General features: G+C 39.6%; 1 protein-coding gene across 1 annotated transcript in view; it reads right to left on the bottom strand.

Annotated features, from left to right (window-relative positions):
* Positions 1 to 19562, bottom strand: part of ntrk3b (neurotrophic tyrosine kinase, receptor, type 3b) — a 179209-nt gene that overhangs the window by 77164 nt on the left and 82483 nt on the right. The window contains exons 5-10 of the mRNA XM_042407707.1: positions 16156 to 16310; positions 15434 to 15576; positions 13561 to 13702; positions 5231 to 5537; positions 3267 to 3271; positions 1165 to 1220 (exon numbers count right to left, since the gene is read on the bottom strand). Of these exons, the coding sequence (XP_042263641.1) occupies positions 1165 to 1220; positions 3267 to 3271; positions 5231 to 5537; positions 13561 to 13702; positions 15434 to 15576; positions 16156 to 16310 (808 nt within the window). The remainder of the gene's footprint in view (positions 1 to 1164; positions 1221 to 3266; positions 3272 to 5230; positions 5538 to 13560; positions 13703 to 15433; positions 15577 to 16155; positions 16311 to 19562) is intronic.

Genomic DNA, 19562 nt, shown 5'->3' with positions numbered 1-19562 from the left:
AAAGTGTCTGCTGCCTCTTAAGAGCCTTGCTCATCATAATCATTACAACCAATTATTTCTGATATGAATCCGGCTAATCTGGATAACATCTGCTTTTGTCTTCTTCTGCTTCAAACCCAAGGACCAACTGTTTCAAAAATTACTATTACATTTTCAAGTGGTCCATCCATGACCATCATAATTGTAAACTGCCTATGTGCCATGTGGGAACAGAAAGCTTGGCAGGCTTAGAAACATTAACTAATGGAGGAGAGGCTTTACGAACAGTCAGTTACTGTAAATTCAAAGTTTTATCCACAGCCCATCACAGTGATGTGAATGTTTTTGTAAATCTTTTTCACACCAGATAATTGGACTTGTGATAGCAGGAAAAACACGGGTGTATGTAATTTTTTATTTATTTATTGTATTTAACCTTCATTTAACTAGTCTCATTGAGATTAAAAATCTCTTTTACAAGAGTGTCCTGGCCAAGACAGACAACAGCACAATTAACAGGGGCATATGCAGACATATAATAATATACAATGAAAATAAAGAATAAATTACAGAATCATGAAATATATTAATTATATATTATATATTAATAACACAAACAATGGCTGTTTTCCATTCAGGTGTCATGGTTAGCAAAGCTGGCACTCGCACTGGTCCAGCGTGCACCTGACCAGGGAACTGGAACTGTTACACCTCAGTGAACTGCAGCCATCATTAATGTTATTAAATGCACCTGTGCTTTTCTTGCTATGACAAGTCAAAATGTCTGCCATGAAAGTGGTAAAATAGTAGTGTTAGCATCTCTTTCTGTCTATTAAACTACAATAAATAATCTTCATAGAGCACCAGCCTTAGTTTCAGAAAATGTACAGAGTCCCCCCATTGCATAACATTTCATAAACAGCACTGCCACTGAGGGACAGTGTTACCATCATCAACATCATTAGTGTCCAAACCTACAACTTTGAGAAATGGCTGTAACATTTGGTGTTGTTGTCTTTTTGCCTCAGTGCTGCATGTCAACACAAAGTACAAACCCCTGCTGTGGTCCTTTGACAAAATAAAAAGCAGTTTGATTTGTCTTAAAACATACAGCAGCTCTCTACTGAGTCCAGGGGCAACATCTTTAACAGCTGTTTCATCAACATCATTAAGGAGAAAACTCACCCCAAACTTATCTTCATCTGGTCGGCTTGAATCGCCATCTGACGGCGTTGAAGGTACTAGAATACAAGAACACAACATCAGTGGCTGCGAGCTTTAATGGCTGTGGTTTATGCTCACACACATTTACAATACATATGTAATAAACAGAGTATGTTTCACACTTTTTATGGTAAGATTCCATCCTATAATTATTGCAGTGTATTCACATGCACTGGTCTATGGAAAATACAGTATAAAACTGAAGTTATTTTTCACTCACTTATCACATACATATGAAACCCCTCAGGTGATGTAGAACTATACATGCAAGTTTCAATATAAGTCTAAGACTTCCAATAAAGCAACTTCATGTGCTCTCAAGTGTACATAGTTGAGAGCATATTTGCAGGGGATATTTCCACAAAGCCAAGTGGTTTTATTAATATTTTGTGAAAAGTCTAGTTGACAGTTGGAAATATTCTTTTGTGCTTTTTTTTCTTTTATGCATCTCTCCTTGTTTGTTAACCTTGAATAAAAATTACATCTCTTGACATGGAGTGACATTGTCCTTTCTGTCAGGAAGTGAATCCAGTCAATGTATGGGCATATATAGCCAGAGGGTTGCATATACAGCAAAAAAAATGTGCCTTCACTGTACTTTGTGTCATAAAAAGCAAGTAATTTTCCACAATTTTTGAACAATGCATTTTCATGTGAAGAGGCTAATGAAACGCTGTCAGTAAGAGGTCTTAGGTCATAGGCCTGCATGCAAACTTCAGCCTGACCTCTGTCACAAGGTTGCTACCAAAACCTGGAATTGAACATCTAGAGTTTTAGCAAAGCCTCAGATCAAAGTAACAGAAAAGACATTGTGGAATCCTTTTCATTAAAATTGCACAAATGCATGCTTGTGCTTGCACATGGACAAAGATACAGAATAATTAAACCAAGCTGCTTTATAATTATACACAGTTATACAAGCGGAAAAACAGAAAAGAAGCTCATACAGCCGAGAGCGCCCAATTTTAAATTAGGAAAAACTAAATCAGCTGTAAAATGCACCAAACCAACCCAAACTTGATGTTTTCATCTACAAAATCTGTCCCAACCCTTTTGAAACAGGTAAGATAGCAGAAACTTAATGTGATGAATGTATCAAAATTATCCTAAAATATATATTTGTCTTAAAATACAACAGGTCACAACCCTTAAAATCAATAATTTGGGTTTAGGGAGTAAAGGAGAAGAGGAGAGAGACAGAGCCATGAAATGAAATGAACTGGTGTCGGGAAACTCCAGTCTGAGGCCTCCAGTCAGGACATCAGAGAGTAATTGTGGGCAAATTAATGGCCACATGGTAGACTGGCTGCCACTGGCTCAGACTCACACAGTACACTGAAGTGCATCGCTCTGTGTGTGATGTGTGTGTGTGCCCTCACTGCCATTTCCCTGTCCCTCCATCCCAGCCTTCCTCCCTCTCTCCCTCTCTCCTCTCCTCCCTTGGCCCTCCTCTCTCCTCAGCAGTATTAGTATCAGTCAGCCTGTCTGTCTCCCCTCCACGGCTGAACTCCCTCACACACCACTGCTATAATGTTTCACACTCTCATCACCTAAACACCTCTCCCTCACCTGCCTCACTCCCCCAAGCAGCTTGTGTGTGTGTATGTGTGGCAACATGAAGTCATTGCCTGCCTAATGGATCCCTGGCCATGCTGCAGCTTTGTAATCCATGGCTGATTAGAACGTATGGCCTCATATGGAGATGGACGAAGACTCTGATGAAGGTCTGAGATCAGACCAGCCCACTTTGTTTAAGCTGTCAGCAGCCAGGCTGCCACAACAGCCTGAGGCCAAACCACGCATCATACACAGGAGATTTACGACACAATGTTAGATTGGCCCAGAGCATCGTTCCGGCAATATGACTGCACTAACCGCTTCACAAACATTCACACATCACCTGCTAACAGGGAGGAAACTAGCTTGTGTACACTGTGGCTGGTTGGTTAGAGGTTACAGAGGGGAGCAGCATTTCCATCAAAGAGAATGACTAAAACTTACCCTCCCTCAATAATGAACAGTTTATGAAACCCCAAACAGCGATTTTCCAATCAGTGCATAACTATAACTAGGCACCGCAGACCTGTCAAGGTAAAAACATTTCATGTATTCTTAAATGTTGTCTCCTTCACTTTTCTCTACAAATTATGTATTTAATACAGATTGAAACGTCAATGAAAATACATTTAATGCGATTATGGCAGCGTTTGTAACAGGTGTGTCGCTGAGACATAAGTCTACTGAAGCTCTGTCTGTCTGTTTGTGCAGCTGTTTGTATGTAGGATTCTTTCCTCTGTTTTTAATAAAAACCTACAGTCATCACACAGCAGCAGGATCAATATGTGTGTCGCTAAAGACAGAAGCTGTGCATATTTATTAAATATTCATAATTATTAATTATCCCGATATGGCGACAGGACAGGTCAGGATCTAAATTTAATTCATGTTCCGTGTTTTTCTGAGTGACAGGCAAGGGATTCCAGGATTCCAGGTTTATGCAGTCATATTATTTGGCTTATAAAGCAGCCGTCCACAGGTTGAGTCATGAGCCCCAGCAGAGCGGTAGAGACACTTTTATTTAACTATAAATATAAATCTCCAAACTCCACTTTCCCTCTGTAATGTGAAAAAATATTTTATTTTTCATGCAAAGTTTATTATCATGGTGAGTTTTCACTTTTGTTGCGTAAATGCAGTGTCTCACAATATTTGCATTAGTGCACATGCATACATAATGCGCATGGATACATTTCTATAGACTGGGTGCAACCTCTAATCATAAATAACAACAACATATGGCAACAGGTAGTACCAATAAAAAAGAAAATTTATGGTACCATAAGTTTCTCTTAGATAAACCCATCACTACGCAAGCACAGGAATTTACATGTTTTGTAATCATCATAAATTCAACTGATAAAACCATTTTATCTGCGACTGTCAGCATATTTGGGGTGATGTATATGAATAGTTGTGGTATTATTGTGTTTTGGGATCTCATATTTCACGGAGGTTGCCAGTTTGAAACCCTTGACTGTCGGTGGTGGTCCAAGCAGGGAAGGTGAATGCTGCCCCCTCTCTCTCTCAACAATCTGGTTGCCCTTTAGCAAGGCACAGAGTATTATGTATGCTCAGTAAGTTTAGCAAACCTTTCCTAGAGATTAATAATATTGTCAGGGTCCAGAAAACTGAGCAGCAATGCTCAAATATTTTTTATGAACTAATAGCAACACAAAGTGAACAAATTTCTCCATGGTTACAGTATTTTGACAGTGATCGTCCACCAAGTAACGTGTGCGTGTACGTAATGCTGCCAAACAAGCAGTAAAAAACAAAACAAAAAAAAAGCAGGTTTAAATTTGAAAACAGAAATACTCACCTAGTTCCACTATGTCTGCAAAAGAGAAGACAGAGAAAGTCACACTATGTCAATAAATTGACACAAGGTATTAACCTTGGAATATTGACCATGGGGAGAAATTTGCCGGCCTTTGTGGGTTTGTTCCCCCTCCCTGTGAACTGAAGATGAACTGCAAGCGAACAATCTACCTGACTGAACTGTGGATGAACTCTGGCTGCTTTTCAGCCAGCAGGGATCAGCTCTACAACCTACATCCTGTGAATGCAGATTTTAATAAAAACTAAAAGCCCCCAATAGTTCTTCCACCCAGAATGGAACCTGTAATTCACACAACAGGCACTTTAAACAAGAAATTCAACTGGTCGAGAACTTGTTCGAATCATGGTGCTCGTTTCCAAAAAGTGGGCCATGATGGCTCTTGTGGGAATCAGGCAGTTACTTGGCAGTGTTCTTCTTTTCTCCTGTGCTTTTATTCTTCTTTTAAATCTAAAGGAATGAAGGTTATGTTCAGGCAGTAAAAATGTGTTAGTAACCCCTGTGTAAATGCCATTTTACACCAGTATTCTCTCAATTGTGATTATGGGGACATCAGTGCTGCCAGAAAAAAGATCATTACCCATTACAAAGAGCACAGTGAGGAACAGATACCAAACAGAAATGATCTACTCACCCTCATCGATGCCCGGAGCCATAAGGAAGTGACCATACACCGTCTTGGTAACCGTTCCCAGAGGGTTGCTGGCCTCCAGAGTGTAGTTGCCATTGTTGATGTGTGTTGGGTTTTGGAAAGTCAGACAGCCCTCCAGATAGTCCTGGTAGAAGTCCATCTCTGTTCGGATGTACTCATTCTGGGGGATCTCCATTTGCTTGTGGAACCAGCGCAGTTTGGGGTGTGGGTAACCCCGAACCGTGAACTCGATGCAGGTGTCGTGGCGCTGCTCAGGTTCAGCCAGTCTCAGGATGACTGGAGGAACTGCAGGGAGGAAAGAAAGAAACTGTGTTATTTATGAGGTGGAGGGACAGAATAATTCCTAGATCACCAAAAATCTCCTAGAGATTTTTCAACCTAAAACCCTCATCAATGTGCCTCATTTTTGTGTTGAAGTATTACCTAAAGACGTTATGAGTTGAGAAAGTTCCACAACCCCTGAGCTGATCAAAACCTTTCATAATTAATTCATACTAAACACAAAGCACAAAGCTGTTTTGATTTGAGGATAACATTTAGGAGGCAGTTTTCTTGCCTGTGTTACATATTGCAGCAGTACACGGGACTCTGAGGAAAACATACAGATAGAGGGACCCCTCTTGCTTGAAATAGACAGAGGAATCTCCTCTGCATAAGCAACCACAGAGTATTTCTTCCCTGACATGCAACAACACACCTCTAAATCCACAACGCCGCCAAGCTGAGAGGCAATTTATCACTTTAATACCATCAGATACATTTCATAAACAATTCATCCACTGATTTGTCTTTGCAATGAGTCACTCTTGCAGCTACATCATCAAAAGGAAATATTTGGCAGACGGTATTACCTGGCAGTCTCTCTCTCTGTGTGTTCTACATACCAGCCACCCACCCAACCCCCACCAAATCTACCCACCCACTCCACTGCTCGCTCGCTCACACACACACACACACACACACACACAGGGTGGCTGTGGCTCAGGAGGAGGGGGGCGGGGGGAGGTGGGGCGGTAGTCCACTAATCAGAAGATCGGTGGTTTGATCCCCGGTCCCTCCAGTCCACATGTTGAAGTGTCCTTGGGCAAGATACTGAACCCCAAATTGCTCCCGATGGCTATGCCAGCGGTGTATGAGTGTGTGTGTGTATTAGATTAGATCCTGATGAGCAGGTTGGCAACCTGCATGGCAGCCTCTGCCATCAGTGCATGAATGTGTGTGTGTGTGAATGAGTGAATGTTGACATATATTGTAAAGCGGTTTGAGTGGTCGGAAGACTAGAAAGGCGGTATATAAATACAGTCCATTTACACACACGCATACACATTCATAATACACCATTGCTCTAGGTCTCAATGAACCCTGCAATTTCTATAGACTTGTGTGAGTAATCCTATTTATATAACTTGATTGCAGCTGCTACGTGTGTTTATGGCGTACCATTTCCATCCTGGCCTGTCATTTAGACAAACCTGCAGCTCCCCCAGTGACTCTCCTCCTGCAGTTTCATGTAATTCATATTGTGCTACTAAATAGTGCAAGTATACTGATTGTAATTTTGACAATCAATAACTAGGGCTGATGTTAGTTAAGTCATTTTTTAAGTAACAAGACTAAGAGTCTACAGCCATGCTAAAGGCACCAGTATACTCCAGCAGAAAATCTTGTTGGATGGTCAAACAGCATCTGAAAATTCCTCCCCTCACTCCCTTCCTACATCGAGATTGTGGGACTACATGCGACAACTCTGTGACTTTCCAAAACAAACAGTCCAACATTTACACCTACTTCATGCAATGATTGGCCAGAGGTGAGATATAAGCAAGGTTTGAACTTCTCTCTCAAACTCTCTTTTTTTTCATTCTTCAGACAACTACTTCTGTCACTTTTTGTATACAAATGAGTGCAACACTATGAATGCCTTCCAAGAGAGACTATCTGAAAGTGTGCCCGCTTTTCACCCAGTCTTCAAGCGTGGCAGTTCAGAGCAGCTATAAACAGTTTTTCCTTCTGACATTGTCGACACATCATACAGTCTCATTCTTTTCACCCAGGCTTTAGGAACGGCAGTACTGATGTTTAGCAACTATACTGTTTACCATTAGTTTAGCATGTTAGCAAGCTAACATTTGCTAATTAACACTAAACACAAAGTACAACTGAGGCTGATGGGAATGTCGTTAGTTTTGCAGGTATTGATCACAAACCAAAGTATTTGACAAAAACAAATTGAACTGATGATGACATTATGAAAAGTTAAGGGATCACCAAAGCGATTACTATTCATCCTGAGGGGGGCATGAGTCTATGTACCAAATTGCATGGCAATCTGTCCAATAGCTGTTGAGCCTAGAGATGCACCACTAGCATGGCTAAAAAAAGATGATTACTGTGGGCACGAAATTGGGATTTTGCATGGCCAGATAAACCCATTAGAAGGTCCCTGGGGCAAAATTCTTTGTGTGGCCCCTGTTGAGTCCCCCACATCTTGTGTGTACCCTATCACCTCCAAGTTCTCCTTAAGAACAGTACATACAACAAATCATGGTCATTTCATTATTTGCTCAGACATCTGGAAACCAACTAATACTTTGGTCTAGGTTTTCTATGTTTCAAATTGTCTGAGGCAGTATGATCAAACAATTTTATTTAGAAGAATTCATCATGTGAGCACAATATAAGCTTTAAAAAAAGGTTAGTCTTAAAACTAGATTTTAAAACATGCCCCCTCTACAAAGGGCATGGTTAGGTAATTATGCAGGAAGCATTGTGGTTGATATTGTATTTAGTGGTGCAAATTCTTATAAAATTCTTATTCAAATTTGCATCAGCATCAATGGTTGTTAATCTGGTTGTTAATCCTGCCTGGGTTTTGTGACTACAACAGCGAAACTGTAATTACAAACACTGTGATTGTGCATTATCAACTTTGATAAGACTGTTATTTGTAAATCAAAAATGATAGATTAATAGATAACAAGATAAATCAATAATAAGAATAACTCACTTGTTATAACTTGATTTCTGATTGTGTACCAATGGATATCTCATGTTTTCAAACCAAATAATCATCCAGTAAAGAGATGAATGAGCTGTTTATTGGTGTTAGAAAGCTGTCATTTCATAAATTGCTTTGGTGATATTGTTTCTGCCAGACAATAGTGACAATGAAGTCATTCAATATGAAGTAAAGGCTTAGGCATGTGTATGTGTGAATGTGCTGGTGTGGGGGCGGGTGCAGAACTGTGATGTTGAGTGCAGGAAGAAAGAGATGAGAGAGAAGAAAAGAAAGAGGAGGGGGGAAGATAGCCATGAAGTGAGGGTGGCTTACAGCTGTGCTACCTATAGAAAAAGAGAGAAACAAAAGGAGAAGAAAAGAAAACAAAATTCTCTTGTTGATGAACATTTAGGGACCGATCCATTTTCCCCTCAGCGTGGCTGTCAGCCCAGTCTTGGTCAATACAATACAAGTCATTATGGGGCTCCATACTGGCCTATAACAACATTGTGTCCTCGTGGTGTGCATACAGATGACAAGCTTTGATAACTACATGGCTTTGATCAGTGAGGACAATGAATACAAGCCAAGTTGTGCAACGTTATCTAGTGGTAACACTGGTGGCATATTTCAAATGCCATGTTCTAGCTAGACTTGAGAAAGGACATCATGGCTGCCAGTGACAGGGAGGCAAGAGTTTCATGGGACAGATATTGCCACATTCTCCCTCCAGGTTTACCCACACTGGGATTAAGATTTGAACCTGTAAGAAGCAGCATTGTGACATTATGTAGAGTCTCTGGAGAGATACCATCACCTACAGTACTTCCTCATTAAATTAGTCATAATTAGTTAATGCCTTGCTATACCTGTGGAGCTACTCAGGGAATAGAACTACTACGCCTGGCATAAGTTAGTGTCTTGTTCTTAATAGAGAGATACACCATGCCTATAGGAATAAAGGGAAAAACACAGTGCGTTATGTGACTCCACAATGCTGTAGAGCTGCTATTGTTCCAGAAAGCGGCAGAACAATGGGTCTGCAGAATTTGCATTGTGGTTAATTACAGCTTAACTAAAATAGGGAACTCATCTTTGAATGCAGAGAATGTTACTTGACGGCTGGTAATGTCACTGTCAATCAGATTACTCCCTAATCAGAGCAGCAGTTTAAGCTATTTTATGACATTTCCAGAGACAATAGCCTGCACAGGGGAGGAAATGTAATTACCATCAGAGCATGTGGTGAAAAATTAATAAGTTAATTTGCAGCACCAGCAGAGAGTGTCAACAGAAAAAAATGCCTGGAGATGTACATCCATAGAGTGTCCATGTGGAGGAAGCCCTGAAGACTAGATGTTGCAAAGTCAATCTGTCATTCTAGCATGGTCCTTAGCAGCTCTGCTACAGTTGGGAGTGTTTGAACTTGTGACAAATCTCCCCTGTCCTGCAGTGTGATACATTGCAAAGAGCCACAATAGATTGTGTACTACAACAGCAAGCTTGCTACAAAGAGAAAAATGTCAGGAACCCTTGATAAATATCAGCTTTGAATACAGTCTGTCCCAAATCTGCTCAGGGCCGATCCACAGGGTAAACTTATGTAAGATCTGAGGTATATCATGTAATTCAAGGTCTGGATATTAGAGAAATATGGCTTTTGAAGGTTACCAAATCATTGCTTTATCATTGCTGAGGGTTATATATTTTATTTTCCGTTTCTTTTCCGCACAGATCAAGGCTGACTTTTCATGTGAGCTAGAGGGTATATTCTTGCTAATCGACTACATCAATTTCACTTGGTTTGTAAGTGTACAACACCTCATTGCATTCTAAATGTACCTGCATAATTTGGCTGCTCTGCTTCATAAAGGAGATTTTTTTCCTGTTGTAAATTATTCTCTTAGACTGTCAGTGTTATTAATATAAGATATATTTCAGTCCCCAACATATTTTAACATGTCCATCATAGCCACCATGAAAGTTGCCATCAGGGCTGTTGGAACAAATTTCGGGAGTTGAATATAATTTGACTATAATTTTGACTATAAATCGACTATAAGTGGGCGGGCCACTGGGCCAGGCAATACACTGGCGGAAACCCTGCGTCTGATGAACAATAATGTTTTCTGAGTATGTCAGAATCACAATTTCACATTAAATGTGCTAACGTAACATTACAATATCAGAAATAGCAAAGAGCGATGCACCCACAGAGATCAGCACTCCTGACCATTTAAGAAGCGATATATGGAAAGTTTTTGGATTTCCGTCCACAAACGGAAAAATTGAACAAAAGCAGGCCCACAGTAAAAGACCAACCTTTGGGTTTGCAGTGCATCCCGACCCAAATAACACATCATGTATTGATATACACAAGCGCATACTGATGTGGCTTTATTTATATTTCAGTTAAGTGCATAGTTTAATTACTATGATCCAGCACAATGAAAGCTTATTTAATATTTATATTTTAGTTAACATTATTCATTTTGTGCCTGAGCTTTCTTGCTAAGTAATAATTAAGTGATCACCTGTTTATTGGTAATGTTGGAATGCCCTCTAATGTTCAGAGGGAAAGTAACTAACTGCTACACACATGTAACTCACATCAGTAAGCTACCTATGTGAAGCAGTAATTTACCTCTGTTTTGATAATGTGGGTTGTTGTCTTTAAAACATATTTTCTTGTTATATGATCCATTTAATGTTTTAGTCATTGCTATTTTGCAAAAAGTTATGTACATCATTTTATATATATTCTGGGGAGCATGACCACTTAGTTGTTGTCTTAATTACAGGGAAATGGCATTCACTCTTAACATATGAGGTCTGTAGTCTGTGTACTAGTGCCACCTATTGGGCTATTAGCAGTCTAAGAATTACAGCAACATAACGCAGTAGCACTGTGTTAATATCCCATTAATTGCGATATTTATGCGCAATTGGGTGTATCTGAAAATCTTCAGCTGTGTGTTTATCTAACTATAAAGCAAAGAATCCTCTGTCTGTCTGTCTGTCTGTCTGTCTGTATGTATGTATGTCTGTATGTATGTCCTTCACATGTCTCAAGAACCATTCATCCAATCTACTTTACACTTAATAGGTGTATTGCTGGGGACCCAAGGAAGTGCAGTATTGAATTTGGTGCAATTCGGATTCACAACAAGATCAATATTGATAAATTTTGAATAAACAAGCAATTAGCGAATAGTGGGGTGGGGCTTCTGGGCTATGCGACTGTGTGAGCAAGTGACAGAGAGACAGGCTGGTGAGGAGAGACAGCAGTGGAAATCTTTCTCTGAGAGAGAGAAAGCCCATGAATGACAGAAATACAATGTTATTTTGTGATTGTTTCATGGCGGTTACGTTCTAAAGCACAAATAAACAACCATCAAACACTCAACAGATGATTTACTGTGGAGACAGATGCTCTTAGTTTCTGTTTCATTTTCCTCCTCTGCATTTCTCCTTTTCATTCATTCATTACATCCAACTAATACAGCAGTAAATACAAAGAACAACAGGACAAATCTGTGTTGTATTTTCTTCGTGTGAATGCTGTGTTTCCAGCACAGCAGCTGAGAGAGAGAGAGAGAGAGAGAGAGAGTGGCAGAACAAAGAGAGGGAGTGGTGGAAAGCTTTCTGTGAAACATGAATGAGATAAATGACTGACCAATCAGTCCTCTGCAGTGTTTTCACATCACCTTTTAGTATTAGCTCACCTCAATTAATGTCACATGGCGTGCTCTTAAAAGAGAAAGGTAGACAGCGAAAACAGAGCTTTTAATCAAGAATGGACAGACTCTTAGGCTACTTCCCACGGGCAGTTCAAAGCCAGAATGTCTCATACAAGTACAAATCTTTTGAGCAACTATACTCAAATGATCCAAACTGAAGCCACAGAAAATAAACAATCTAAGAGCCCAATGTGATCGATCCACTTTATTTTAGGAGCCGCAGCCCTCATTATACTTGAAATGAGAAAAGATTCACTATTACGGTACTTAACATCTGTGTATACTGTAATAGAGTGTTCATTTCTTTCATGTTGTTGGTGTATATACTCATTCACAGCTCACATTAACAGTATTAATTTTTCTATGTGTTGAAGCAGCAATCAGCCCATCTGTGAGAAGTTTGCACATGTGAATGTAAATGAGAAAATAAATTGCACCTTGTGTTGTTTTGTAGTCCATAAAAGTCTTGTAAATGCTATTGTTCCCGACAAGTGACAGCACTTGTTCATTCTGGCTTGTGAAAGCAAGTAACTATGATATCTCCATGTGATCATATGGAGATTTAACCTCCATATGATCGCAAGCAGATGGCAATATGATCCCCATACCAAGCTGACTGACTCCTCAGCAATATTTGCCATGCACAGCCACCGTCCATAATAAGTGAACAAACATGACCTAATACCCCAGACACATGACTTTTGATGCAGACGATACAGATATTGTGATTATGACATTTCTGTTATGGCACAGGTGATTGCAATTTTTACTTAGTACAGATTTTCAAACTACATTTAACCCTCAAGCATTTTTGAAAGAGGATCAGCACCACGGTTAACTGTCAGTTGATAAACTCTGCTCTTGGTCCTAAAGGCAGCAGCTGTTGTGTTACCACATTCTGGTAATTTTTACATACAGAAATATGTTAAGGTCATTTAATATACAGTGTGAAATCCAAAAAATGGAAGACTTGAAACTGATTGTTAACCCAGGGTTTAAATAAAACTAAGAAGAAGAGTTAAGTTTAAACATTATTTAGTGTGAAAGCCCCCAGTGCTCTATTTTGTTGTCAAGCAAGCTATGGTTTTTATTTATATTGTCGTAATTTTGTCTTGGTGATATTACTCTACAGTATATACAAACCAAGTGCTGAACTGCCAGATTTCTTTTGTAAGGCATTTGAGATTCCTAAAGTCCAAGGATTAACCTTAATGATATTAAACATAAACAGCAATGCAAATTAGGGGGTTATTTAAACAAATTAGTTCACAATTAGAAAATATTTTATGTCAACATACTTACCTTCACATAACACACAGGTAGCATTAATATAAAATCAGAGTTCTACTCACATCAGGAGCATGTTTTCTCATCATCATGCAAATTTATGCATCAATGTACACAAGGGTGTCCCTGGGGAGAATGTGTAGTGTGAGTTTGAAATCTCTGTCATTGTTCATAAGTTACTGTGTCCACTCTGTGCCTGAATGTCACCTCGCTCCTGTCACCTCTGCAGTGTTAGACCAGAGTTTCCCTTGAGGTTTAATCGCAGAAAAAAAATCCAACTTACACTGCACATTGAGCTGGATGGAGGAGTTGGTCATCCCCACCACATTCTCTGCAATGCAGGTCAGCTGGAAGTTGTTGTCATCTCGGCTGATGTTGAAAAGAGTCAGGTTGATGGAGTGGATGTTCGGCCAGTAAACATTGGACTATAGAGAGATAATGAGAGACACAGAAAGATGACATGACATGTTTAGGTACATGAAGGATATACAGCACATGCAATTAAATTACTGGAGTTTCAATATTTAATTTCTTAATTAAAAGAATCAGTTCATTATTAATTGATTTAATTCTGGAAAGAAACAGAATAGAGTGAATAAGCGCACACTACCACTGGAAATTAATCACTTTGGTGATCTGGGCTACAATCGCAGCAGCTGCATTGTGAGAAAAAGGCCAGCTAATAACTCTTTAAGCCTGAGTGCCTCAGTGATATATTGTGAATTTTGGCACTAATTGGAATGGATACATGACTAACGAATTCACAACTTTTCACTTTCAGGTAGCCAAACACAATTCTTGTTCTTCCCCTCTTGCCTTCGGTTGACCAGGTTCCCCAATACTTCATTCATGCTAATCAGCTTCAGTATCCATCTACCTTAAAACATCAAGCCTGAGGCTGAGGTAACTTTCATCTGTAAACGCTGCAAGCATTAAAGACAGATGACAAATACAGACACATGGCAATTTCAAAAACTGCTGTTACTCTCCTCTTGCTGTTTATCTCTGCTGTGTTATTTCTGTGACATCACTGAGGCCTGTCTTAGGGAGCCAGATTAGTGGGCTAGCCAGCACTTGTGGGACAGCTAATCAGAAAGCAGGTTAAGTCAATTTTCTATAAGTCAGTTTTCTATACAATGTCAAATTTATCATGTTTTGACAAGGTCTGCACTTCCAGTACTGTGTAATTAAAACATGTGCTCAATCTTTTATCTGCACAGTACAGTCACCATACAGTGCTTTTAAATGTACTGCAATTAACAAACAACTTTGACTCATGACTGCAGCAGCAGAGCTAGCAGCATTTCCACTATAGATTCTCTCTTTAAATGTCACTTAAATAAAATAAATGAATGAAATAAGATAAACTGTATTTCCACACTGTGAAGATTGTTATGTCACATGCACAAACCAAGAACCATCAAACTGATAATGCCAAGTATTTAATTTTCGTGCTATGAAATAAATGTGTTTGCATCTTATGAAATTAGTTTCCAGCACTTAATGATACAAAGTTCAAAGTTCACATTTAGTTCACAGAGACAACATTACAAACACAGCCCTCTAACAGAGTGAGCTAAGAGAGAAGTGTTATGTCTTTGAGTTCACTTGTCCTTGTGTCATTGTCTGAACTAACTAATGTCTGCAACATAGGGCCAAAGTTCTCCTTTACTTTGCTAACTGCAGTGGTTTTTGTCTCATTACTTTAGTCTCCATAGTATGTGTTCCGTATGTGCTGCTCTATGGCCATGAACATAACAGGCTTACATGTCAGTTTCCCTCACTGTGAATTGATGTGATCTTTGCTTGATGTCTTAGGTCTGTGTTCTTAAATCAGGCTTGATTTAGTTTGATCTCATTACTGTGGCTCTGAGTTAGCTTTATCTTGTTAGGCTCATTGAAGACAGGCTTTCCGCAATAAGCCCTGCTTTTCTGGGTCTTCTTTATGCAACCCCCTCTGGTTAAGATTATGGATCAAAATGGGCCTACTAGCCAATCAGCTCAATAGAAAGGTTAACATTTATATGAAATCTGGACAAAAAACAGTAGTGACAAAAATGGTCCAGAAATTGACAATACATTTCACACAAATGCAGGCTATTATGTGTAATAATTAGTATTGTAAGTGTGAGTGTGTGTCTGTGTCTGTGTCTCACCAGGTGTGTGTTGATGGAGTGCAGGCCGCTAACAGTCCAGTCCACTTCAGGCAGTGGTGATCCAGATCCATTGCAGCTCACTGTCACATTGTCGCCCTCCATCACCAACACACTGCTGTGGCTCACGCTGATCTCTGGCAAGTCTGAAAACACACACATACAAATACACACACAAACACACACACACACAGTGTACGTTCATATTAATACATGCCTGTCACTGCCTGTGTCTACATACTTTCACACCAAATCAATTAATCACTTTTCATTAATGTAATTAAATGAATACAAAGGAGGCAGTGGAATATACATCCACAGACAAACTCCCACACACATTCACATACACTAGATGTCACAGGGATGAGTCACCACCGGGAGATAATACTGCAGAGTCTACAGCCTCTGTCAGAATCAACACACAGCTCCTCACATCAGATTCACCCTCTGAACTCTGTCACACCTCCTCCCCTTCACCTCCTCCCCGCTTCAACTCATCTTCCTACTACCCTCTTCTTTTCTCTATTTCACCTTTAACCCTTTCCTTCATGCCTTTCCTGTATCTTTGCTCTCTTTTAACCCCCTTCCACTTTCTTTCCTCCCCCCTATGTTGCTTCCTCCCCCTTTTTCCTCCCACCTTTTTTATTTTCCTTCTCCTCCTTTTAAAACTAACATCGCCTCCTTCCTCTTCCCTCCTCCTTCCTCTCCCCCTCCCCTCCTCTTACCGCAGTTGTGGATGTACATGTTGTGCAGTCGTATCTTGGAGGCTCCGTTCCTGCAGTACAACTGCTGCGTGTGGAGACCGGCCTCTCCTCTCTGCTGCCACAGCTGGATCCAGCGGATATCACAGCCACAGTCAAACACCACACTGTCCAGACGCCTTGAAACACATTTAAATAAAACAACAAAATCAGCAATGACAATGACAAACCAGACTGTCCAACTATCTAAAGATACAAACAACACTCTCCACACCATTATCTGGATGAAACATAGAAATAACAGAAGCAGTGAGACTAGTATTACTAAAACGTAAGACAATTTATATCTTCAGCAATATAAACAGCTTTAACAATAACAAACGAAAAAAATCAATATTAGCAATGCCATAGCATTCTTCTGAGGCCAGCAACCAGTAGTTGAAGCAATATAAGTCTCATCACCAGTAGCAACAATAACAATATTCAACATGACAGCAAGAGTTGAGACCAGGAATCGATATCCTGGTATTCTGATCAACATCTGCTCCAGTTTGTAAATGCCATTATTATGTTAATATTACTGGATTCTTTTAGCTGCAGCAACTAAAATGGCATCTTACTGTTGTGTGGCAAAGTATTTAAAGAATGAGTGTGAAGTGGAGCTGAAGTGGTTCAGAAGCCTAAATAAGGCATGCAGGATGGAGGCTTCATCCCAAATCATACAGCAGAATGATGTTCAACAGGTGGAGCATTGTATGCATAGAGTCCTAACTTTACAACTAAACAGCAATGATTCCAGAGTTTTTCAGCAATTCAAAAAGTAATAATACAATAATAATTATAAAACAAAACACCAGGTGGCCTACACTCAATATGTGCCTGAACGCATCTTGTGTAGACACTAATAGACGACTGAAGCTGCTGCTCCACTAACATGTTGCTTTCGCTGTGCAGCCTGTGTAGACATTGTGTTAACTTTCATCATTAGTGGGTAAAAATGACTAATAAATCTTCAGCTGCAGGAAAAGCAACATTACTGGCAACACTTTCAACCTAACTAGCAACATTCTTCACATTGTTAGTAATGACAATGTATATGATTAACAGTGTTAATTATAAAAAACAGGAATATAATGACAGTGGACGGTCATATATAACAACATGACATATATGACAGTCACCACAGATGTGTTTTGGCTCTGTAGCATTCAAATGTGAGTAGGTCAAAGGTCAAAGCAGTGTTCAGGCAATCAGTTTCAGGCTGTATTAGCAGCAGGCAGGTGCTATTAGGCTCTTCTGTGCATACATTTCATTCTCACAGCAGTGTGAGATGGAGAGCCACATTATTCAACATTGTGCGCCACCTCTGCATTTTGCATATGTACAATTTGGAGGCTGTGATTGGCCAATTTTGTCAAGATGAATGCCTGTCCAATTGTCCTTGACAGAGGTCAATAATATATTGCAGAAAGCATGAATAATGTATGCGGTACGTCCATCATGCTGTATAAAGTAATGAGAATAGATTCCCGCAGGTGGATCTCGCTTATTATCAGGTGCTCACTGGATCTGATACTGCAGTTAGAGCAGACCCTTTTCACATTCAACTACTGCTACAAGAAAGGGACACAACACCACATCTATCCATTATGAATTGCTTTTCTCTTTAATAACTGCCGAGAAGCTATTCATTTTAAATGTTATTATTAGCAATTATTTTGTACAGATGCACTATGATTGCAGTCAATCATGTAAATACTATCAAATGATCATAGTCAAAACTCAAATAAATTCATAAATAAAAAAAGTCTAGTTTCCATTTCAGCCTAACTTAACTTTTTTATTACATTTCCACCTGCAAAGAGAAACATACACACCCAATCTTTTGGGTGTGTTTATTTTTCATTGAATTGTGTAGGAGAGACACTAATTAAGGTAAAATCTAAGACTGAACAAACTTTTGTGTCTTTGGAGACTTGCACTGTTTTTATTATAGGACCTTCAACAGGCAACAAAACCATTTCCGTCTAAAATGATCGAAAAATAAATCTCATTGTACTTTTACATGGAGGAAATTAAAAGACTACAGCAAAGCTGGAGTTGTAGGATACATTTCATCATCGCACATGTATTTTCCCCAGAATCCTTGCCTTGCAAAAGCCAAAGCTGCACGGCATGTCAGCTGGTTTTGGTAATTTGATTAATTACTGAATATTATGGAATGTGCACCACCAATGGACAAAATCAATTAAGGCAGGCCCTGCATCAATTGCAAATTTTTTTGGCCATGTTTTGTGGAGGGACCCCTTTTTAAAATCTACTTTTTCTACTTTTTTTTTCTTACATTGTGCTTACATGATGCATGTCCCCAATCAAATTATATATATGTATATCAAATTATATATACATATGTATTATTCCTTGTTGTACTGTACTTAATGGGAACTTGGAGGCAACAGGCACAGATGCTGCAATGTGTTTGCACCAAATAGGGGCCCAACAGCAAAATTTTGCCCTGGGACCCGATAACATGTTAATGCATCCATTTACATGTTATTGCATCCAATTAGTTACGAGCAAATGCAGCAATGTTCTTCAGAAGTGATCACAAGTCATTTTCAGGTAATTTTTCATTAGAAATGACATTTTACATAATGGAGAGCATCACAAAACATCTGAAATACATGTACATTCAACAGCATGTTGGATAAATGTATTAACGTTCATGTGTACTATGAAAACTCCACATGTACGTATAAAAGCAGCACAGAGGAGTAGCTCCCTACACGCTGGTGTGGAGGAGAATTTCACTGTTAAAGCTTTGCATTTAATGCTGAGCAAGTTGAACCACAAGGGATCAAAGCTCACCAGAGTAAGGCGGTCCAGGCTTTCCCCCCTTATACTGTAATTATGGTAACTGTTAATAAGAACTACCGCCTCCATACATTACCCACTATTCCTCTGTACAAGTACAGCACTTGAAAAAGCAGGATAATGCTCTCACATAAGAAAGCTACAACCCTGTGTTTGAAACACGTGCACGACCAGATCTTACAGCTCCACCATCTAAACCAGCTATAAAGCAACAAGAAGAAAAACTGACGGCTGGAAGTTGATACATGTCTGGAGGAGAGCAGATTAGACTTAGAAAAGAACAAAAGCAAACAGCAGTGTGACCCCACATACAGAGAGCTAACAGCATGATGTTTCCTTGAAGCTGGCTAACGATCCACCCCGCTACTCCAGAGGAGAGGTAATGATCACCACCGGAGGCTGTTTTTCTGAGAAATGTACACACAGGTGCTTTGGCTGAGGAGCTGTGGATCACAAGCAACGATAAGCTATACTGCATTGTTGCTTGAACACTTTGATCTCAGCTTGAATGCTCTGCTTCCTCTCCTTATACAGTTGTCAGGAATTATTTTAGCTTT

This window comes from Thunnus maccoyii, chromosome 1 (genome assembly GCF_910596095.1).
Source record: "Thunnus maccoyii chromosome 1, fThuMac1.1, whole genome shotgun sequence".
NCBI lineage: Eukaryota > Metazoa > Chordata > Actinopteri > Scombriformes > Scombridae > Thunnus > Thunnus maccoyii.
Note: the sequence above shows the minus strand (reverse complement) of the source record. Positions and strands in the feature narration are given on the sequence as shown.